The sequence below is a fragment of the Lepisosteus platostomus genome, chromosome 27, assembly GCF_059453375.1.
Source record: "Lepisosteus platostomus isolate fLepPlt1 chromosome 27, fLepPlt1.hap1, whole genome shotgun sequence".
Lineage (NCBI taxonomy): Eukaryota > Metazoa > Chordata > Actinopteri > Semionotiformes > Lepisosteidae > Lepisosteus > Lepisosteus platostomus.
In genome coordinates this window covers 2,249,160-2,272,559 of record NC_142637.1, presented here as the reverse complement: position 1 = coordinate 2,272,559, position 23,400 = coordinate 2,249,160, and the positions used below count along the sequence as shown (strand labels likewise).

Sequence of the window (23,400 nt, the reverse complement as noted above, 5' to 3'; positions counted from 1 at the left end):
GCTGCATGAACTGCCCTGCTGTTGCTCAGATGGGAGGCTTATGTGTTGTCTGCAAGCACTCAGGTTTGATAGCCCTGCTTTCGGCGAAATGCACAATGACTTCATCTGAACGGCACACCGCTAACAGGTAGATTACTGTTTCCAGGGCAAGGTGGGGGACATTTCAGTTTAAATGGGGAAAAACCCCCGTGGAGTGAGATAAAAAGACTTTCATATTGTGTGATCACATTTTTAATACAAAATATCACCATGTCTTCTGGAAGTATTCTGTATTCTGTAACTTCGGCAATTGTGAGCTGCCTTGGATAAAGGTAGCAGCTATTCAGACATCAAGTAACTTCTTTGGACTGTGAGAGGAAACTGGAGCACCTGGAGAAAACTGATGCAAACACAGGGAGAACCTACAAACTCCGCACAGAGAGTAACCCAGGCTCAGAACTGATCCAAGGGCCCCAGTGCTGCAAGGTAGCGCTGCTAACCACTGCCCACCCGGCCAATCAGGTATCAGCTGAATAAATCTTATAATAATACAGTCTGGAAATTCCTTCTTAGGTGTCCTCCCACGCGCCAAAGACACGTTGGTTAGTTAATTGGTTTCTGGGAAAACTGGCCCTGGTGAGAGTGTGTGTGTGTCTGTGCCTGTCTGCCCTGCGATCGACTGGCATCCCATCCAGGGTGTAGCCTGCTTTCGGCCCGTTGCTTGCTGGCACATTATGGGATCGACTTCAGAAAAGGGATGTTTGGATGGAAGAAAAAAAAATCATTTTGGAATATCTCTGTTGCTTGGATTGGGTTATCTTTACCTCTGTTAAAGATTGGCACCTTTAAACCTTAAACATGTGTAAATATGTGGAGGAAATTTCAGCTCTGCACAAACAGGGCAAAGCTTTTAGAAAGGGAAGCGTGTCATCTCCAGGATCCCCCCTGGTTCAGCCCTGAGCGCCATGAGAGGCGGGTGCCTGGTACAGTGAGCGAGCTGCCCAAGTGGTTGTTACTTGAACGCGCCAGGGACAGGCTTCCTTTGAGCAGCTTACAGAGATTAGGGGCTGGGTGGCTCGTAAGGAAACGCACTGTGTTCGAGCACACATCTCCCCCACCCCAGCTCACCGCGCACAGCCCCAAATCCTGCCCGATCCGCAGAGAACATCTGGTTCACAGCTTTATTTTTAAAAAAAGTGCCAGTTACTGAGTGATAAGTGTTGACAGCTGGACTTCCCTGTGGCCCACATACTCTAAACTGGTTTATTTAATAATGTAGGAGCCATTTGCTCTTTTTAGACATCTTTATTCTCCGTGGGTCCCTAAAAAAATCTCTTTGCTCCCTTTTTTTCCAGAAAAATAAACAAATGATCCATGCACATTAATTCCGGACACATCTGCTCCTTTTTGACAAATAGTCATTGGAGACTTTTTCCAGCTATTCGAATGCAGTTGGCACATTTATGGGAATTTGGTACACTAAGTTATTTGTGGCCCATGAACTGATGCCCGATATTTAATTTCCAATCTCGGCCGTGAGGCATAGATCACCAAAGGTGACGGAATGCTTGGGTACACCGAGCAAGAAATAATGAAGTTATTAACGTTGTAAACCAACAGGGAAACCGCAACCGGGTTCTCAAGTTGCAGAGTCTACCCAAGTCAGGAAATCTGTAATTTCACGAGTGGGGTGTGTAACAGACACAACCCTTCCCTCCTGCCTTTTAATACGAGTTCGGCTTTGGTAGAGCTAACCATTCCAGTTGAAGTATTCTTGAACTGTGTGAGGTCTCCCTTACTTGGCTGAAACTATGACTGTAGCTGATGTCTTGTGCTTCCTATTTGACAAAGCATGAAGGCAGCTATGAACCTGAGTTAAAAAGACAGGCACTGTAAGCAATGCTCAGCTTGAAACACTTCCGGTCTTTGTTGCGTTGTTAATTAATAGCAGCTCCTACTCATGTTTCCATGTGTCAGGAGTAATACAGTGCTCACTAGAACTATGCTGTTTGTAACCCAAGGACCAGTCACAATCACAAAACAGTGCTCTTAATGCTTCCAACTGGATTTTCTTTTGCAAGGGCAAGCATTGATCATTTGGCTTCGTAATAGAAGAAATAAGAGATCAACTCAAGGAACATCCGTACCACTCAATGTCTTTCTAGGCCTCTTTGTGAAAAATGGCAGCCCCCTTTCTCCTCTCTGCGAACCCCGTTTCAGAGGGAAGATGGAAATCGCGCAGTGGAGGAGAGCTGCAGTGTGCGTTGGAAATCTAGGATGCGCAACCCGAAAGGAAATCTTTCCGTTGACTTGCACATCCCCCCCCCCCCCCGACACACAAACGCTGGTTTCTCCAGAGATTACCCATCGCCCCGTAACGTCATGGAAAGAGGGGCGAGCTCTGGTGCCTCCCACACTCTGACCGAGTCACCCTCTTTCCCTGATTGCAAAGCCTTTCATTATCCTCGAGAATCCCGTCTAGGAGCTATAGACTGTTTTTACTGGGGGGGGGAGTGGGGGCAAGATCTGTTCAGATTACTTTGTCCAATAGCGGGCCACTTCAGACTCGAATTAGTGGCTCTGTTAACGAGCAGCGATGACGTGCTTTCGTCAATGGCCTGACCACATTTCTAAACACTGTGCTGTTGGCCAGTTCAGTCCTGGAGGGCTCGCCTGGCTTCAGTTTTGGGGCAGAATAATTAAAGGACTTTGGTAATTTTTCAATTTACTCCCCGACTGTGTAGAATGGGACAAGGCAACATGCAGTTTATTCGTCCCCCTTCATCACAGCAGCGTGGCCTGCGACGGTCAGCACTCCTCGCAGCAGACCACAGCCGGGCACCTCTCCCGCTCACAGAGATATCAGGTTTTAACGATAATCTTCAAACAGCAGGGCAGATTCAAAGCAGTGATGCTTTTGGGGGTTTTTTTTTATTTAAAAGACATCACAAAAGCTCAACGGGCCCTCACTGAAACGGCTTGAACGACAAATAAGCAGTAAACGTGTTGCTACTTTCCTACTGGCAGCTTCTGAACCTTCACAGTCTGCAACAGAACTACTCGATGAACGTAGCTCAATCTGGTGTCCCCACTATCCATTTCAATTCATCACACAGGGCGGCTGGGATTTTCTGTTTTGCTTGTGTGTTTTGCACTGCTGTGGGAGATGCCAAAGCAGGCGGCTTACAAGCGCAACGCCCTGGGATTCTCACACTTTCTGCTTCATCTTCAAACCCACCACCTCTTCCTCCCCCATCCCCTTCCACGAGCCTTTGTCTTGTTCCAAGTGCCTCTCTCACTATCGCACACATCTGATCAGGCACGAGGACACCATACCTTCACACATTCGTTCAGCACAATCACACTCTCCGGCACCCCTCCTCCGAACACCCCAGAAAAACACCAGGTGCCAGCCGCAAACAGTTTTTAATTTCATGAACATCTTAAAGATCACAGTGATGGAAAACAAATCACTTATTTTACATACATTTTTCAACCCCTTAAAGTGACTGAAATTAGCCAAGTAGGAACAGACAGGAAATTCAGAACACCGACACCCATTTTTAGTGAAAACTCCCTGGATCATGCTTTTAAAACTGAACAACCCCCCCTGCATCTAAATGATCACATTTTCTTCAGAAGAATTTTTCTTCCTGAGAAATGTCTCCTTTTCTGTACTTTCTTTCAGATCTCTGGTAAAACTGAAAGGCACACACACCTTTCTCGTTGACCCATAATAGCATAAAATTTGGTTCCCTCTCATGGACGCCTTATGACAATAACATAGTCCACTATGATGAAGGGGTCTCAATTCTTTCCTAACTATAAAGAATGTTTCCATGATTGTATGTCTTGAGCAGCTATTAAAGTGACAAGTTCCAATTGATTTCTGTTTCTAAGAGGGAATCTGATTCGAAACAAGACTCTTCCAAACAGTTACATGGAACATGAAAAACGTGGGCTCTTACTTTAGTTTAACATCTCTGTTTTCTTGCTGGCTGCAATCAGTGCTGAAAAAGACTGGACGACAGTGAAGCTCTGGTTACTGCAGTTACTGGAGAAACCAGGGGAACCTGCTGGAGGGACCCATTTGTCCAGAGGGCTTTTTTCCAGAGAGAGGAAAGGCATTTCTAAAAGCAGCAGCCCAGCCTAGTCTGCTCACAAGCAAGTACTCCTCCACCATGCTTCACAGCGAGCAGAAGGGAAACAAGTTACTGAAACCGATCAGCAGAATAACGGGACATTCAAAGCTTTCACACAGGTGCAAAACCGTCTCTTATTCTGAACTTCACTATTGCATTGTTTTTTGCTAAATTCTCCTTGAAGAATAGGTGTCCCTTTATTGCCCTGCCTGGCCAGAAGTCAATGTTTCCCATTTTTACATTTGGATCAGAATGTCCTGGAAATCACAAAGCCAAGATGGGTTCCCTGGGGAAGCAGGGACCTCGGATCCGCCACAACTGTGTAAAGGAGGCAGCGAGCACGTGCCAGCACCAAGACTGCATTCCTCCTCCTTAAAAGAAGACCACTTAGGAGGAAAGACAGGATTCCTGCACACTTTGTGCATTCTTGAATACACAGATCTAAAACAAGATGTTTCACTTCCAATGTATTGGATATAAGAACTAAAGACAGAACAGTAAATAGCATTTTAAACTATTTTGCGGCATAAGATTAGAACATAATGCAGAGTACAGTGCAAAAAATACTTTTAAACTCACGTGTTAGTTTCAAAAGCGCGTACGATTATGATTCTTCATCATACCAATCAGAAAATATAAAAGTTAGGCATATGATAGTTCAATCTTCCCCCAACAAGGTTACATCAAAAGCTATAGTTTCAGATACTGTAACAAAACAAGGAATTAAAGACAAGTCCTTCAACTACAACCTATTTCACACAGGAACACCATGGTCCTGCTCTGGCCCGACTGGGCAGGCTAGAGATCTTCCCATCTAAATTCCCATCAGTGAATGTGAAGACTGACGTCTTGACTCACTGTTAAGTTTTCAGAGAGGTATTGACACAGCGATCGGGAAATTCTGAAGGCTGATAAACTGAACTAGAGGCAATTCTGTGCCTCCTGACTGGAGTCTCTGACTTCCTGCCATTAAAGCAGCTGCCAGCTCCACTCTGAACTGGCCCTTTCTGCACATGGAGCCAGAGGTCAGTCAGTGGCCTCTCTCAGCCCAGTCTCGGAGATCTAGATTGTGCTGCAATTCGCTTTCCTCTCTTTTATTGCAAATCGATAGTGTTTCTGGCTTCCACACAGCGAGTAGCCATGTGAACCCCCCTCCCCTCCCCAGTTCACCCCCCCTCTTCTTCCCTGCAGGACAGAACGGAAAGGACTGCAGAGGAATTCAGGGCAGGTCTCCCTCGTAAGGTGCAGACGTGACCGAGGAGCCACTGCTGTGTAGTGAGGGGTGCAGGATCCCAACAGTGCAAGAGCAGCAGGCAGCGCTCCTCTTTCTGTGGAGATCCTGCGGCAGTCCTGCTGGCCGGCCGCGCGGGAGAGAGGGAGGGAGGGGAGGACCGCACCGGGTGAACAGAACAGAGAGAAGCTCCCATCGCCACAGTGCCGCGGCCTCAGTTGACGACCTGGGTGCCCCCGACGTCCTCGCTGTCAGTCCCCATCAGGCCAGTGATCGTGGACAGACCTGCGCAGGCACACGGAGGGTGGGGGGGTTAGTGGTCGTGGGCAGAACCTGACGCCAACACCCCCCCCGGGGGGAGGAAGTTGTGCCAGAGCAGGGCACCGCTAAGCGCCAGGGCATTGGGCCAACATAGAAAACCAAAAACAATTGTCTGAAAATCCAGAATTTTTCCAAAGCTCATTCATATTTCCTTGGCGATTTATCATCTCCCAGCCCAGCGGGAGGTGGCTGGCGACGAGGGGCGACGCCTATACCTGCCCAGCTCTGGCCGGCATCCCGCTCCTGGGCGGAGAGCAACAGGTGACACCGATACAGCGGCGGAGCAGAAGCAACAAAGAACGGGTCTGCAAGAAATCCCACATTCGATGGTTAACAAAACACAAGTCAGCATCTAGTACCGTCTCCTCACTAAGACCCTCGAATCTCATTCAGTTCCAGCCCCACAGCTCGCGTCAATGGTGTGACACACCAGTGTAGCTACTCTACAAGGTTTCATCAGGAAAGATGCAAAGAAACTTCAACAGACCCGTGGTCAGGAACTCTCCCCTGGGTTTTCCTTTAAACAGGCTTGAAGCGCAGCAGGAGACAGTGCTGGAATCTGAAAGGGAGCCGACTCGGCGACACCAGCCAGCTCCCACTTTACTTCAGTGGCCCTGGGGGAAACACCCCCTGTACAAAAGCAAGTTACTTACCCACGTCATCAACTGTTCTACACACGTGTGGTCCGATTCGCCATTCTGGCAAGCGGAAAACTTGATTTGATTAGTTTGCGTATTTTGGAATGAGAACTTCTTTTTGCCTATTCCTGAGACACTGTTGCAGGACAGTCTGGACATGGATATTTGTTCTTATTGTACATTCTGCGGGTTTTAAAGAAAAGTAGGCAGAAAAAGCGAAGATGGTGAATATCTACTGCTGAGGAAGCCCTTTGTAGTGCAGGATGAGCTACCCTGTGTGAGTGTACACCTTGTTGGGAATAAGTTTGTCAGAACCGGCAGAGCGGTGGAGTCCCAGCCATGTGCTTGCATGAAGACAGCGACGGGAGGAACTCTCCATTCAAGGCTTTCATTAATACGGCATAAAACTGCTCTCTATATCCTATTAAAGGAAGCCAGACAGGTTGAATACCGGCTCTTTGAAATCCTTAACCCACACAGATGCAGTCAGGAAGTGACAGAAGGCTTTTAGGGCTTAACTCACTCAGGCCAGGACTGTTAACAGCTGCACATCACCTCAGAGAGGCTCGTACTGTAGGCTGCCGTTACAGCGCAAGGCTCCCTGCTGTAGCCTAGTAGATGTACATGCCAAGAACAGGTCAGAGTGCTCTGGGAGCCACAGGAACACAACCATGGGAGCCCTACTGAGAGCTGAGCCCGGGCTGCGGAGCGGCTCGGTGACCCAGACGCTGCAGGTTCGAGCCGCGTCACTCGCCGACTGTATCCAGGACCCACGAGTCAGCACAGCTGGCACAGCGCTGCCAGGGATAGGGCTGGCATCAGCCACACAGGGCTCTCTCAGCTGCTGGCAACCCTGCAACCCCTGTGCTCAGGAAGGACGCCCCCTCCCCCGGCCAGCCCTGCCCCTCAGGTCTCTGCTCAGTGGGCGGGGCGGATCAGGAGGCCTCTGCAGCACTTCCTGGCTCTCCCCCCCTGTGGGGACGGGGGCGTCCCACAGCAACACGGCTGGCAACATCAGGTCGGGTGGGTATACCCGAAAGTATACCCACCCGATCTTAAAGTGACAGAAAAAAAGAGCTCCGTTTTTGCGGTTGAACATCACTGGAGCCTCCTGGCGAGGGCCTGAGCTCCAGCGGCCCTGCTGCTCCTTGCCCCAGCTGGCACCGAGAAACAGGACGCGAGAGATTTGGCACAACGCACACACCGGCCTGGAGAACAGCCTGCGCCAGCTGCACTTCACAGGAGACAACCTGGAGGGCTGCAGCACGGCCTTCCAAATCCCTAGCTGTGATCGGACTTGCTCCATAATCCCGCCCAGAACTGGGTCAAGGACCCGACCACTGCGCCTGTGGAGGCTGCTCAAGAAAGATGCACGCAGACTTCAGAGCTGTGCGCCGTTACAGCTTTTAGGCACCAAATGACTGGTCCGTCACAAGAAAACTCCCGTGCACAGCAGCAGGACTGGTGGAAAGCAGAGCTCAAAACGTTTGTTCACAAGGTTTCATTTTAATGGCCAATTTAAAAAAAATCGATTCAAATAAATCAACCCATCAATAAAGTATGGTCAATTAAATATAAACTTTACAGCCAGTTTACAGGGATAAGATTCTATAGTCACTCTATGAAAGTGTTGGTCCCCCTAAACCAGATTGTTTTGAAAGTTCAGAAGGGGTGGTGAACGGACAACATTTTTCAGGAGGCTGATCCAAGAGTCTGTATAGACAGTTCATTGACTTGTTGCAGAATTGCTTATCTGTTTATCTGTGTTTTGGCTGTTGAGCCAAATTCTCCAAGTCCCATTTCAGTTTCTTGCACTGTATATTTACTTTTAAAAAAAAGTAGCTTTTTTTGGGGAGCTCTTGTTGATGTAGACGGGCAGACTCCTTTAAGGCTGTAAAAGTGTCCGTTTCTGCCGGCATTGTTACCGCAGTAGCCGCTTACTCGGTGTTGCAGTTCAACCCCGAGCCACTAAGTGGCGCTGTGGGACAGAGAGAATGACAAGTGGAAAAACGTGCCATAATTAAAAATGAAAAATCAAAAAGGATTGTTTTTTTATGCTAAATAAGATATCTTTCTATTTGAATTTTCTCATTAATTGAGGAGGTTTTTCTTTTAAAAAGGGATTTTTATGATTATGAATCATTAAGAATTTCACATTGTCATGTGTATGACCCAAATAGGTATTATCCTGTTTAACATTTTGTATTATTAAATACATTTACAATTAGCAAATCGTTTAGAAACTGTAAAGTTATGTAATAAGGACTGACAATTAAATGTATTAATGTTAATTTCTATGTATTTGATTGATATCATGATGTGCATTAGTGAAACGTGGTTAATACATGACAAAATAAGATCTACTGTGATGGTAGGTTGTCGGGGTCTGTTTCTTCTCTACAGAGAAGTGCTCTTAATGTTTGGAATTCTAGTTTATCTGTTCTTCCTTGGTTCCTGAAACACAAACAGGGTGTGACATCAGGGAGAGAATGACATCATACATGGAGAGGCACAGCATTGCTGTATTCAGAGCTGCTCCAGCCAGCAGTCCCTCAAAGAGCACTCCAAAGCCCTCACACTGCAAGAGCACCAGTGAAACACAATATGGCATGCTGAATACTTAGTGCAGGATAAAACATACAGATCACACAATCCAATTCTCTAGAATCCAACACCTATTCTGAAACACCACGGTCGACGGTGGAGGCACGATGCTTTTTAAAAGCACGGAAATCTATCGTTCAAACTGGCGGTTTGCAGAAGAGCCGACACACCCAACGAGGCCTTTCTCTGCCTTCATCAGGTCTCTCCCACCCAACCACAGCTCAGACAGGCACCCATGGGGACAGAGGTACATGAGAGGGAGGCAATCTGGCCCATCACACCCATTGGGTTAGAAACTACCAGGAAACCAAGCATGTGTTCTGCTGTAAATTACACATGGCTGTAGCCGAAAACTGCAATATTAAAAAAAGACAAATTCTCAAATCTGAACAATAGCAGCGAATCAGTCTTCATCTTCATGCCCCAAAGCAGAGCTGGACTTTATTCATATTAAATACAAACCCCTCCCGCCTGCACTAAACGCAAGGCTAGCAGCCCCCCAGAGCCGCAGGGACCCAGGAGCAAGGCGAGAGGAGTCCGCAGAGGAACCCCGCCCCGCGGCGATTGGACGGTTTGCGCAGAGCTGGGAGGCGGTACTTACTGATTCGGATCTTGATTGGCCAGATGAGGATGGAGCACAGGGACAGAGCCGCCACGAAGGCCACTCCCCCGGTGACGATCACCATGATGTGGTGGTAGAACCAGACGCAGGCGGGGCAGCAGATCTGTGTGCTGCAGCGGAGACAAGAGGCAGGTTGAGCCCCGCTCGCAGCGGAGAGAAAGAAGCGGTACAGCAGGCAGCAAAAGCATCCCCCTGCAGTCTCGGCTATTTGAGGAACAGCCTTATGAAGCTGCTGATCTTTGCTTACCGCCTGCAAGTGCTTTAGGCTTGAGAAGAGCTTCGCCGCCCCTTGACAAAGCACACCGCCGAGCAGGCTCCAATGTCACGCATGATCAACATGATGCACAGATCTTTACATTTCCCGTCCCTTCAAAGGGCTGCGCGAACGCTGGGCCTCCCGGAGCCCCGCCCCGCCCCGCGCTCTCTCAAAGGGGTAGACAGCGAGGGCACACTTACTGGCAGGGATGGAGGCTCTGGATGATGACGACGCCAACTCCGTTGGCCACCTTGTCGGTGAAGCTCATCGCTCCGTACACGAAAGCCCCGCTTTGCTGGGAAAAACGAGAGCGGGGCACACGTGAGGACGGACGGACAGACGCCTCGGCTCGGGCCGCCGGACACGGTCCCAGAGGGCCGCACCACAACTCCCTTCACCTGACCCGAACACCGGCTCAAGACTCTTTAGAGCGATCGGATCACACAGCTTCTCCCAGTTCTGCAGGTACCGCAAACACAGACCCAGCAGGACCAGGGCTGGACAGCCTGGGCTACAGGCATCATCCTGCTGAGGGAGCTAAGGGAACTGGTTCAAAGTTCACACAGAGCTTTATACGTCACTAAAGGCCATAGATCCGAGGGACCCCCATCCGACACAGCTCAGGGTTTTGGTTAGCATCCCCCTTTTGAGAATCTAAAGCACGTTCAGCCCCCCTCACACGATTCAGACACAAAACACTGCTTGCAGAGGAGCGAACAGATCCTGCGTCTGCTACAAATTCACTACTGCCGACACCTTTAAAAAGGTAAGTTAGAAAGACCCACGTCGGATAACTGGGTTCACCATCTGAAAGGATTTAGACGGTATCGTGCGGCAGATCGCTCACGAGCCCCGTGCCGGAGCCCTCCCGCGGGCTGGCGAGAGGCAGGCTCACCGTCTGGTTCCCGATGAGGTCGGCGGTCATGGAGAGCGACATCACCAGGATGGTGGCAGAGCCGGCGCCCAGCAGCACCGCGGCACCGTACACCGCCTTGCCCATCTTCACGTCCACCATCACCCAGTAGGCGAAGGCCAGGATCAGCAGGAGGCCCACAAAATAGGTCATCTAGCAGGAGGCGAAAGAGAGGGCAGCCGTCAAGACTTGCACGGACATAAAACCATTCAGGCGATGGTCAATAAAAACGCGGAGGACATCTGGGTTGGGGCCGCACATTCGTCGAGTAAAGATTAAGCCTTTCAGGAGCTTGGACAAATTGTATACAGAAGTTTTGATTTGGAGAAACACTGGCAAATGATTAAGAACACTGAAACCTTTTACAGCTAGGAGAAAGGAGCTTAATGGACTTCACTCCTCGCTGCAGAAGGTACACTGTGCAGACAGCATGTACAGTACGAGCTCTTTATTCGAAGGCAGGAGACAGCGGTTCTTCACACAGAGGAGCTATAGCATGTGAAATCGACATCTGCCCTTTGAATAATTCCTCAGTGCCGCCCAGCACCTGTCCACAGGCCCATCCTGCTCCCTGTGATAAGCTAACAGGTCACCGTGAGCTCAGTCTCCCCAGCTCCTGATGCAGGGCAAGCCTGGCTCTACAAAGGCAACTCATCACATCTGCTAAAACTCCATTCCAACACAAAAATATAAAGAAATTTAATTTCAGAGATAAATTTAATCACCTGTGCATTGAAAACCAGACACCGCACTTGTTGTCATTAACAAATAAACATTCAGACTAACCTAGTGGATTGTCAGAAACAGGCATGTTTTTACAGTTTTACTTCATCTCTCATGTGTGGCAGGCTTCTGATGTCTGTTTCTGCCACTTATAAGGCATCGGGTTCAGATAAGTAGATAGCGTCAACAAGTCACGTGACCAAGCGTCTCTGCAATACGATCGCAGAACAACGTGGGTCATTGACCTCTTGTTCAGACAACACAGTGTGAACAAGGGCATGATGAGGACTACCCCAGGGGCAGTCAGGCTCTGCTCCTAGAAAACAGCATCAGGTGAACCAGACGTGAGGTGCTCTACACACACACCTCTCCAGGAACAAACCCTCACAACACTGGTGATGCTCACAGAAAAATACTCACATATCTACCAATCAGCCTGCTGACTGGCTTCATGAATAAAGAGGAGACGAATCCACTGACGTACATCACCAGAGGGATCGTGGCGATGTAGTTCTGCAGGAGGAGAGGAAGATCAGTCTGGATTCAAGTGCGGTTCTGATAAACGCAGCAGGCCGCTCCAGCAGGCGGCACAAACATGTCCGCTAACGACCTCGAGAGTCTCAAAGGGGGATCTTACCTTGGGGAGCATGAGGGAGTTAGTCAGGTACATGGAGATGTAGGTCTGAGACATGTTCACAATCAGTCTGGTGCACATGTACAGCATAGCCACCTAGGAACCAAGAATACCAGCTTTACATCGCCCACTGACCCTACACACACTTGCATAACACAGAAACCCCACCAGCACCAGGCGGAGGTGGACGAGAGATCCACTGGGGATCTGTTGTGTACTGCATGTGGGTGTTCTGCGCAACTGCACTGAGTCAAAGTCACATTTACAGTTTCAGAAAAGCAGACTAGGAAGGAATGAGAGTTTAAGGGAAGTAAAACGTGGAACTAGTGGAGGATGAATAGCCAGAGTCTGAATGTTCCCCCAGTGTTTGCATGCGTTTCCTCCAATTCAGACATGCTGGTGGGTGAACTGGTTTCTGGGAAGACTGGTCCAGGAGCCAGTGCGTCTTTGAGTGCGTGTCCTGTCCAGGGTGCACCCTGCCTCGCGCCCCTTGCTTGCTGGGATAGGCGCCAGCTCCCCGCGGGTCCTGTCCTGGGTGAAGAGGCTGCACTCAGGAGGCCCCTCACCTGGTAGAAGGCAGGCTCCTTCAGCCAGTGTTTCCACTGCATCAGGGAATGGGGGGGCGCCCGCTGCAGCACCGGCTGGCGCTCCCCATCCTCGTCGGCCGGCTTCGGCAGCACCAGCCCCTTCTCCTTCGTGCCCACGTGGAACAGCAGAGAAAACACGGCCCCGAGCCCGACCACGATCAGGGCCAGGTTCTGCCCGCGAGGAGGAGAGAAAGAACCCGCTTTCCGTTAGGGGACGTGCCCAGCCCGCCAGAGCGCGCGCTCCCCCCCGCCCCCGCCCCCCGCCGAGACTCACCCTGAAGACGGAGACGTCCTGCCAGCCCAGGCTGTCGGTCATCGCCGGGTCGTCCACCTGCCCGGCCTGGAACTTGAACAGCAGCCAGGCGACGGCGTACACAGTGATGTTGGCGATGACGGTGAAGGCGTACCTGCAGGGTCGGACAGAGGCGGAGCTGAAGAGACCGCACCACCTCACTCAGGTGTGCTCGCGTCGCCAGCACGGCCTCGTGGGGTGTAGCCAGCCAGCCAGCCACGTTTCACGCGAGGCGCCATCATTTTCTGTCACACCATCTTTCATTTTCTCTCTGTTCCCTCCTCTAGTTAATTAACTAGAGGAGAGAACAGAGAGAAAAATCAAATCAAAGAACGTGCCGCTGTCCCAGTCATTTACCCATGCATTAACTGTGAATACATGGCTGGAAAAACAGTGCCCCCAAGGTACAGTCTGTACCACCACTGGATCAAAGGCCTCAACTTCACCAGCTCCCCCGACAGTCAATACATCGTTAGTTAGTACTGCCTGCACTGGTTTATATATTGTTTCTAGTTCACACACAACCAAGAGGGTACTGGACAGGTCTAATTCTCCAACAGCCCGGAGTCATGTGCCCTTTTTCAGGGAAGGCCCATGAGATCAGGAGCTGGCCGACAGAATGAATAGTTACTACTATACAAAGTTCAGAACAAAGCAATCTTTATCAACAAAAGATAAAAGATAAGATAAAAGACAAAAAAAGATAAAAGCTTATCTTCTTCAACAACAGGCTTCCCAGAAAAAGCCTAGAGGCACATTTCTGTATCACTAAGGCAGGCAAACAATGTAACATACTTATCTGGCCGGTTACTATGCAAATTGTACAATGATGTGCATAAGTGTTGCAGTAAAGGTTATACTTAAGTGAAAAGCTTTAAATTTTTAAAGCTCTCTTTTGTCACTCCAAGTCAATGCATGAATGGAAAGAGCTGGTTTGCAGAAGCAGACAGACATTCAGCAAACAGTATTTGACACTGGTCGTCTGCAGGGGTACCGTTGGTCTTACTGGTTACCACGAATCACCTAGTTCTGAAGACCAGTAGGGTGCAAAGCAATTAAATTGCTTCAATAAATGAAACGATGTAATTGTAATCCATCAAATGTTTTTAGGAAAATGCCAAAGAAATACAACATATTGGCAATGCCCTTAACCAACACTGATCTGCACTCTTTTAAAACCAGAATACACATAGCCAAGCACATTAACGCCGTTTAGAAAAAACAATTCTCGTCATTCTCAGAAAGCCTTTTTGCCGCCTTCTCTCGAGCCTTTAATTTTTTTCCCAGAAATTTCTCCAAGTCCTTTTTGTGGTGATGAAGAGCAGACACGGGCAGCCGGGTGTGTGACGTGGTACTGTACAGTTATAAGTATGCACTTCTAGGAAGAGCTCAAGTTCGTGGTTTTGCAATTCTTTCTCTGTAGCATCGCACATCACTTTGAACTTCTGCTATTGACAAAATATGCACATTTAGTACAAAATGTTCTGTATAATACGAATCACAACACCGTCTAGTGATAAGATACATTTCCCACCACCATTTTGTTTGCCAGCGCTCTTCACTGCTTAGGGGGCACCATACAAATCAGGATCACAGGTACTAAATACTTTTTTCAAGTATCAGAAGAGTGAAACTGAAAAGGACTGACACGTTTCCTTTAAGGACGCAGAATTTCTCAAGTAAGAGAACGGTCAGGATCTAAATAGTTTTCACCGAGTACATCAAGGCGGGAAAACATTAAAATCTCTCCTCTTCTCAGCAAGTAATTCTTCAAGCATGAACCACAGTGATCTTGGGATCAGGAAAGCATCCTGAAACACCCCTCTGCAATAAAAACACTAAGACCTGGCCTCTGAGGCCCCTGGCCTCCAGCAGCCTAAACCATCAGGCCTAAGAGTGGTCCAACTTCACCAGGCAGAGTACTAGTTTGAGAAATCTGGTCAGGTTCATCCTAGGGCCCACGATGGCTCAGAGATGGGATGGAAGATTGTGGAAGCCCAAACAACGCAGCTGTATGAGCACTTCTACACAGCCTGGACAGCCCAGCTACTCTGTGCCCGTGTTACGCCCTCATTTCCAACAGGGCTTGAGCACTGCCCAAGACCCCCTGCTGCGTTGGAAGCAACAGTTTTGTAGCCCAGTTGGCAACACTCTGAGGAACAATCCCCTTGATACACAATGACACAGAGTTTTCCCTGGAGAACACAAGGGGGGTGAAAAGGTTTAACTGCTGTGCAGTGCCATCCTTGTGTAACACACTACGCTTTATTTTTATTGCCTCGTGGGGACCAATATCTGCTGCTGCTGACAGAGGAGGGTGCAAAATAATGTGCACAACATTCACACGAGCTGCAGAGCTGAAATCACTCGCTGAACAAAAACACATCTGACATCTGGGGGCACTTTCACTTCCGTTTTGACACTTATACTATGATTTTCACCACAGTCGAATGCCAGGTTCACTGTACAGGAAGCTGGGGGAGGCAGACACATCTGGGAAGATTCTGACCTTATCAGCCAACTGGCATGGACAGGAAGTCACCGTCAGCGCGGCCCCTGGAATTTCCCCCTGAATTCCAGAAGGAAAATTCCCCAGGTTGAGCACAGCCCCTCCGGGAGCATCCTCCAAGAATACTCACGAAAACCAAAGAGCAGATGAGCTGGATAGGATCGCATTTCAGAAAGGATGCTTCCCCAGCCTGGATATGAACGTGGATGCAGGAAGAACGGAGCCAAGTCTGCTACAGATCATGTAGCAGAGTGGATTGGAGAGTGGTTAGTGGGCAAGTTTCAGCTAGCTTTTATATCCATCTAAACTGACATCTCATCACCTGGACTAGACTGAGGAATCCCCATCTTGCTTTGTGAAGAAAGACAGATCAGGCAGAAGGTAACAACTGCGAGCAAACAAGAGCTCCTTCGGCGATCAGAGTGGCTGTGTGCTCAAGACCACGCTCTCACTTTGACCACTTTGAAGCGGAGCTCTAACCAATAATATAGCGCAAACATGCATCGCTATTATGTCAGCACAGTTACACAAGCCTGCCCGGCTGATCTGCGACTGCAGGTACAAAACCTGTTCCAGAACCAGAAATGCGTCTCGGCGCAACGTGTGATCAGGAACACAGCGAGCCGAGCATGCCTTGGCCAACTGCCCAACCCCTCAGAGAGCCGCACGCCCGCGATCTCCGGGCCGCAGGCAGAGTCAGAACACTGCACATCGAGCACAAGTCTCTCCTTTGGAGATCTGTTCGTGGAATCAAAGAAGCTATTGTGGTCTTGCAGCTTTAGTGCCTGCCTTTGGGGAAAACTGGCTAGAATATGAGGCAGGCAAAGCACAAGGTGCTAAAACAGCTACAGTCTGTGTGGCCACCCAAGGCAATCCATCCACCTCATGCAAACAGCTATCCCATATGCAATGGTTTCGATGGTTATAGAGTATATGACTATAACTCAGTATAGAGAGTTATTTCTGAATGCTAAAGCCCAACTGTTAACAAACAGCAATGCAGAGAGGGATGGCTCTCGGGGTCTGGATTGCTCATCCCAGCAAACTGTTAATTTAAATCAGCCGAGATCCTAAAACTACTAGAAGAAGGCTGTGAGTAGAGAAGAAAGGTTACAACAAAGCGTAATGTAACCAATGGGGTCTTCAGATTTATTCTGCATAGAACATGTCAGCAATCTTTTCATTGTAACATTTTCCCCTCAGAGACACTGGGATCCGGATGTGGAGAACACAGTGGCCAAGGCCATGGCTGGGAATTTTCAGGTCATGTGCTGCATCAACCATTGGAAAGTGCTTAGATCCTCAAACTAGGAACTGTAGGCTGTCCTCCTAGTATTATCATCCACGTGAAAGGATCAATCCCAGAAACAGGGCTGTGTAGGAGTATCAGGAGGTGCTTTTGCAGCACTAATTCTGCTTTATCGCTTTATCAAACAAGCGAGTTAAACGGTTTAAATCAAAACTGGCTCCCAGACTCTTTTCCTCTGACTGTTCAATTCAGATCTTAAATCGTATAATGAACCCCGTCGATGGTTAGTTATTTGGGGTATTTAATTTCTAAATGGCAGTATTATTTTGTGATGCATCTTTTTCCAAGATTCGCTTCAGGGATTACAGTAAGAAACTGAATAAATCCCACTCTGGGCTCAATCCCAGTGCTCCTGGCCGTAAAGAGCAGAGGTGTTAAACCCGGTGTCCTGGCTAAATTCCACCCGGAGCTCGTGCAGCTTGGCTGTCCCGAAGTTCTCCCTTAACCCATCCGGCGCAGCTGGTGCAGAAGGGCTGCTGTGCGTCAGCCAGGTGGGGCTGCTCTTCAGTGGTGGATGAAGTGGGTCCCTAGCTGTATTTAAGGCACTTTGGGATCCAAAACTCAACACTAGCGACAGGAGAGGGTATTGTCGTTACTTGCCAACCTCCACACTCCTCAGAGCAGCTCTGCGACTGGGATGCAACACAACTGCTGGTCCCCCCACTGAAGGATGTTTAATTTCCCAGACGAAACACCAGTTACCTGTAAGCCGTGAGCTCCACCTTCTCGTGGTCGTTGGTGACCAGCTCGGGGATGAGGGACAGGTGGGAGATCTGTGTGGCCGCCCAGCCGAACTGGAAGATGACGATGAAGGGGATGAAGTAGGTTAGGCCCACCCACTGCGGCGTCACCTGCCCACAGCCGATGCAGGGGTTGAAGATGAAAGGAAATGACAGCAGCACACTCACTGTCCCTGGGGAGAGGGAGGACAAAAGAAAGAAGAGCAACAAGGTTACATTTAGCGAAACAAAAAAAAAAAGAGCAATGCATCTCCTAGCAGGCAGAACACTGCCTTCAACTGTTGTTTCAGTCTTTGAAGGCTTGATCACTCCATGTTCAAAGTACAATGCGCTTTTATGCTCCTTCAGCCTCCAACAGATTCTGTCCGGCCATGAGAATACTATTCCCTAAGAGCTACCACCAGGGCATGACAAAGGGCTCCTCTGAACTGTAAATAGATTCACTGGGTGCCAATTGGTTTATTAGTACTGGGTTGCAATGCACTTTGTTATGAGGGCTTAATTACTGCCGTTTGGTACGGAAATGTTGTGCACAGTGTTGGGAGCGATGAAGGAGCAGACTCAAAAGCCTGGAGAGTTTTGTTTTTATGACTGAAAAAGAAACTCTGAAAGAACTCTGGGTTAAAGCATCCTGTACTTTGATTCAAGGGCCATCGTGAATGCTGGTGTGTACAGACCCCTGGGATCTCCTTAGCCAAGCTGGGGTCAGTCACAATGCTCTCATGAAACTAATGATACACCAGGGTTGATGAGTCTACTTAAATCATCAGAATTGCAACCTTAGGTGATGCAATTGGATTCTATAAATCCATTCATCCTTATTAGTGAGGCTTAAAAATTGTGTTAAACATTTGAGAAAAGTTTTCCATTTTCTCTCCCTTTTTCTGTTCCCTTGAATGTTCCTTGTATTTAAGAGCATTGCGTACAGAAGCTGAGCTCATTGAAGTCAATGCACGTTAAAGGAAAACTCTCCATCTTAAAAATCCTCAGTCCAAAGTCACACTATGGCCATTTAATTAATACTGTGGGGAAAAAAGTGGTTTCACATAACATTAAGGGGATTTTCAAAACATACCAGTTGACTGTAGACACGCTCAGCAAGTTTCACTTTTTATTTTATACATTAGAAACTGGATTTCTATGTAAAAAACTACCACATGGGTCACTTCCAAAATGTGTCTTCTCCTAGTACTCAGAGATAAATAAAAACTCCAAGAGCAGTAATGATCAGCTCCTTTTTAAAAAGCTCTCCCTTCCAGACAGCACAGCACAGCGAGCTTCCTGTACCGCCTGTTCCTCTTTATCATGTGTGCCACAGAGATAAGCTTACACCCAGGCACGGTGCGGGGTTTACCCACGCCAGGGAAGAAAGTCATGCTCTTCCCTGTTCTTAGCATAGCACCTTGAAGAGCATTTTTCAGGGCAGCAGAAATACTGGTTTGAAAGCAAGCAGCTTAACACTCACCAGAGCCAATTTTCCCAAAACCCAACCTGCTTAACTTTGGGACTGTGGGAGGAAACCCACACAAACCAGGGGAGAACATGCAAACTCCACACAGACAGCACCCCAGATCCTGAATTGAACCCAGGGCCCCCCCATGCGCCACCATGCTCCCAGGCCCAGAAAGCTTAATTATGATGTCCAACAATCACATTAACGTCATGCTACATCACGTGCACTTTGCTCATGTAACTGTGCAGGCGGGGGGGGGGGAGTCTATATTTGACACCTGATACTGTTATAAGAACAGTCGAGAATGTGCTAGCCACTAGGTTTCTCTTCCTGTTTCAGGGCTCTGACAGCTCACAGCACTGTGTTTTCAGACAGTGTAGGCAGAGAGCCTTCCAGCTTGGACAACGGCAAGGGGAGTTCCGCTTCACTGTGCGGAGCCACCCGTTTGGGGACTTGTTTGTTTTCTGTGGGAAAGACGCTTTATTTTCCTTCGATCTAGTGAAGACCGAGCAGGATTACAGGAGTCGATTTAATGACTACAACGGGGGGTGGGGGAAACAGTAGTTTTGGCGAGAAACCAAAACACTTACAATTATTTGCGCCTTGTAGCAATTTTCCCCATCAAACACACCATGATCAGGAGCACCCTTCTAAAATGTCACACCTGGAAACGTGTACTCTTCTGGTTTAGAATCACTTCGATATAAATTTAAAGAGACATAAGCGAAACATCAAGCTGCACTGAGCCAAAAGAAAGAGCCATTCACAGACAACAAAGGGCTTACAGACAAGTCAGAAAATGACCAACAATGACTTATTCAGTTAGCAAGTTCACAACTCAACTGACAGTACCGATAAATCATTTGACTCCAACTAATCCAATCCTGCAAGCTTTCAGTCTCTCACAGCTCTCGTGCGAGCCACACTGGAACTCAATTTACTCGTCAACGGAGTGAGCTCAGCTCGGCCTGGTCAGAGCTCGTTCAGCAGCACAACGGCCATCCACAGACGTCCGCTACTCCCCGAACTATTTCCACTAACTGTCCTTTTTCCTGTGCTTCCCCTGCGGTGAGCAAGGCAGTCCAGCTTGAACAGGGGCTTCCCTCTGTGCTGCGGCATTTTCTGCTTGTGCTGGCATGACCAGAAGAAATAAACTGTCTTTTATGTGGCTTAATCGTATATTTTTACAAACAGGCTTGCCATTGGTTTGTCAAAGCCCTCGCAGAGCACTCTGCACAAGGAAACTAAAGAGCGATCATGCTCACACATTAGAGCTGCTGTTGCTGCAACAGAGCCAGACACTCGTGTACAATTTGTAGGTGGGCTCTGGGCTCGATCCGCTGTCTGGAGCTCAAACCACGCGGCGCACATGGGTGACGTACTGCCACACCTAACCCTTCACCCCTGCAGTCCCGTGACTCATCACCCTGCCATAATTCTGGGCTGTTTTACACCCTTTCTGATGCACCTGTCCCCTGCCTGATGGCGGACAGCACGTTTAGTCTCCTCTACGTAGCTGCCGCAAGATTAAAAACAAGCTATATCAAAAGACACCCACCTTGCAGGAACTCAATAATAATATTGTTTAGGATTTTTATGGAATCTAAAGCTCATTCACGAAAATCCCTAAACAGTTCTTTCTTTGAAAGTGGAAACATTGTTAATCCAGTGTAAGAAGGTTACAAACAAGAGGTCACTTGGCCCATCTAGTAGCTAATTGATCCATGGATCTCATCCAGTTCTTTACTGAGCTTCTCCAGGGAAACCACCTCAACATCGAGGCTGTGTAACCTGATCCAGACACCCACCACCCTTTGTGTAGAAAAGTCCTTAATTCCAGTTGTCCCCTCAGTTCACTCCATGGGGTTGACATTGTCAATGTGCTTTAGGATTCTGAATACCAACATCAAATCTCCTGTAAGACTCTGCCTTTTTAACCTCTGGATGACATTTCTTTTACATCTGGAACTATTCAGGTGGCTCGTCTACAAACTCTTTCAAAAGTTTGAGTGTTCTTTTTGTAGTGAAGCACCCAGAACCGTAATGTTGATCTTATAGCTCTTGAGCCAGTTGCATTCATCTTACTGACGGGAGTTAAACTTACGGGTGGCATGATGGCACAGCGGTTAACATTGTCGCCTCACAGCCCTGGGTTCAATTCAGGGGTGCTGTCTGCATGGAGTTTGTATGTTCTCCCTGTGCTCATGTGGGTTTCAACTGGGGTGCCCCAGTCTCCTTCCACAATTGAAAGACATACTGGGAAGTTAATTGGCTTCTGGGAAAGCTGGCCCTGGTGTGAGACTGTGTGTGTCTGTGCCCCATGGTGACTGGTGTCCCATCCAGGGTGTATCCCGTCTTGCACCCACTGCTTGCTGGGATAGACCCCAGCTCCCTCCCGACCCTGAACTGGGCAGAGTGGTTAGAAATAAGAGGAGGTTCAAGTTCCCCTTCATTTTCCTCCAAGAGTTTAAAGAAGTTCCACGAAATCTCAGAAGACACACACACCAATTTTCCTAGAAGCGAATGAACCTACCAGTGTGTCATTAGACTGTGGGAGGAAACCCGAGCACCTGGAGGAAACACAAACCACAGCTGAGCCCAGGGCTCCGGCAGTGTGAAGCAGCAATCCTCACCACAGCGCAGCCTCACGACCCCCGCTTCAGACCACTCAGAACATGCACTGCCCTCAAGCTGTACTGTCGACCACACCTCGGAGACAGGCTAGAAGCATCACAATGATTCACCTGAGACAGCCTGAAAGCCCTGCTCTAGGGCCACAGAGCAGCCAGTCCGAGTCTCTCAGTTTGAGGGGATACAGACAATCTGCCATGTCTTACAGATAACCATTAACTCATCAGCCTTTAAAGAGTAAACAACGTCCATTAGAGATCACGTGGGACGGGAATTCCCCGCCGCTCCCCCAATTACTGACCGAATGACTTACTTAGCTGATCAATACCTCGAGCGGGTGCCCAATCAAACGAGTTTGGGCCACGTGTGTGTGTTTAGCACCACGTGACGGCCGGCGACCTGCGACACGGGCGCGGACCTGGAGTCCAGCTACTTCACATGAACAAGGAGCGGCGGTTCATGCACGCCAGTTCAACAGCCACCAAAACAGCTATTCCCACCCCAGAAGCTTAAGTGCTCGATGTACGATGTCATTTCTGATGCCTAACTGGTAGCGGGGTACCTTAGTTCTCGCCTTGGCTCAGAGGAGCACGTTAAAGCACGAAGCCCTCGGTTTGAGGAAGCGGTGCGAAGCCGTTCCCCCCCCGAGTTCTGGAAGCGAGACCGACGTTTAAGATTAAGATCACTTTATTAGCCCTATACAGTTTCTTGCATTAGGAATTCGTCTTTTCGCATTCCCCAACCTGCTCGCCATGAGACACGGACACACAGACAGGGAGAGAGAAGCTGGGGGTCAGAGGGCAGGGTCAGCCATTGTACGGCGCCCCTGGAGCAGCTGGGGTGAAGGGTCTTGCTCAGGGGCCCAATGGAGTAGGATTCCTCTGACAACTGGGGGATTTGAACCGGCAACCTTCCAGTCACAGGCGCAGACCCTGAGCCACAGAGCCCCCACTGCGCCCCCACTTCCAGCTCGAGACACCCGCGGCGTGACCCCTCCACCTACCCACGAGGTGCCAGGACTTCCTCTTGCCGTAGCGCCCGCAGCCCGGGGTCCGGTCCGACTCGTACCCGATGAGAGGCGTGCAGACCCCGTCCGCGATCTGCCCGACCAGCAGCAGGATGCCGGCGCAGGTGTTCTGGAAGCCCAGCACGGAGTGGTAGTACACCAGCAGGTAGGTGAACCACATGGAGGCGCACAGGTCGTTCAGAAAGTGCCCGACCGAGTAGCTCAGGCGGCTGCACAGGGGCATGGAGCGCTCGTCAGCCATGATCGCCCTTTTGTTTTTGTTGTTTGTTTTTTTTTTAAGTGTCCAGCTTCAGTCACGAAAACCAGGACCCCCTCGCTTGGACTAGAGGCGTTTTTCTCGTCTTCATTGACGTGCTCGTGTTCAGTGGAAAGCTGTAAGCCTCGGACGCCAGCGTTTAAGAGAGAGCGGCTGCGTTATTTAAAAAAAAAAGACATAAAAAGAACATCTGAGCGCGCTGGTTTTTGGACGAGACCGCTGTCCTCCGGCTCAGTCCTCATTCCCGACCGCCGACCCCGGAGCCCATCAAAGACAACAGATGGTTCTTTAAACTGATGGGAGGTGAACGGGGAGACAAAAAGTGAGATAAAAAACCACGCCAGGCGTAGAGAGACCGCACTGCCTGCAGCATCACGAAAGCCCCGTTCTCATTTTGCCTCCTCGCCCCGACTCTTACCTGGCCGGCCGCTACCTGTTTAAAAACACTAGCCGATCACATGTCTTGCTGTGTACTGCCGCATCCTGCCCCGCCCCGCCGGCGACGTCACAGACCGCGGCATTCCAGGGGCTGG

At 49.1% G+C, this 23,400-nt stretch overlaps 1 protein-coding gene across 2 annotated transcripts; it reads right to left on the bottom strand.

Moving 5' to 3' along the window:
- Positions 1–3,386: 3,386 nt before the first annotated feature.
- On the bottom strand, positions 3,387–23,367 carry mfsd12b (major facilitator superfamily domain containing 12b). 2 transcript variants are annotated; one of them, XM_088621808.1, is made up of 10 exons: positions 22,588–23,366; positions 17,463–17,673; positions 12,925–13,057; positions 12,630–12,821; positions 12,067–12,159; positions 11,850–11,942; positions 10,689–10,859; positions 9,994–10,088; positions 9,517–9,647; positions 3,387–5,637 (listed from the first exon to the last, which is right to left on the bottom strand). In XM_088621808.1, exons 1-10 carry the CDS (start codon positions 22,850–22,852, stop codon positions 5,567–5,569), a joined length of 1,455 nt encoding a protein of 484 aa, XP_088477934.1. In that variant the 5' UTR covers positions 22,853–23,366; the 3' UTR covers positions 3,387–5,566. The 2 variants fall into 2 exon arrangements, with proteins under 2 accessions (XP_088477934.1, XP_088477935.1); XM_088621809.1 differs by lacking the exon at positions 3,387–5,637 and adding an exon at positions 7,798–8,765 and having other exon boundaries at positions 22,588–23,367.
- Positions 23,368–23,400: the final 33 nt, after the last annotated feature.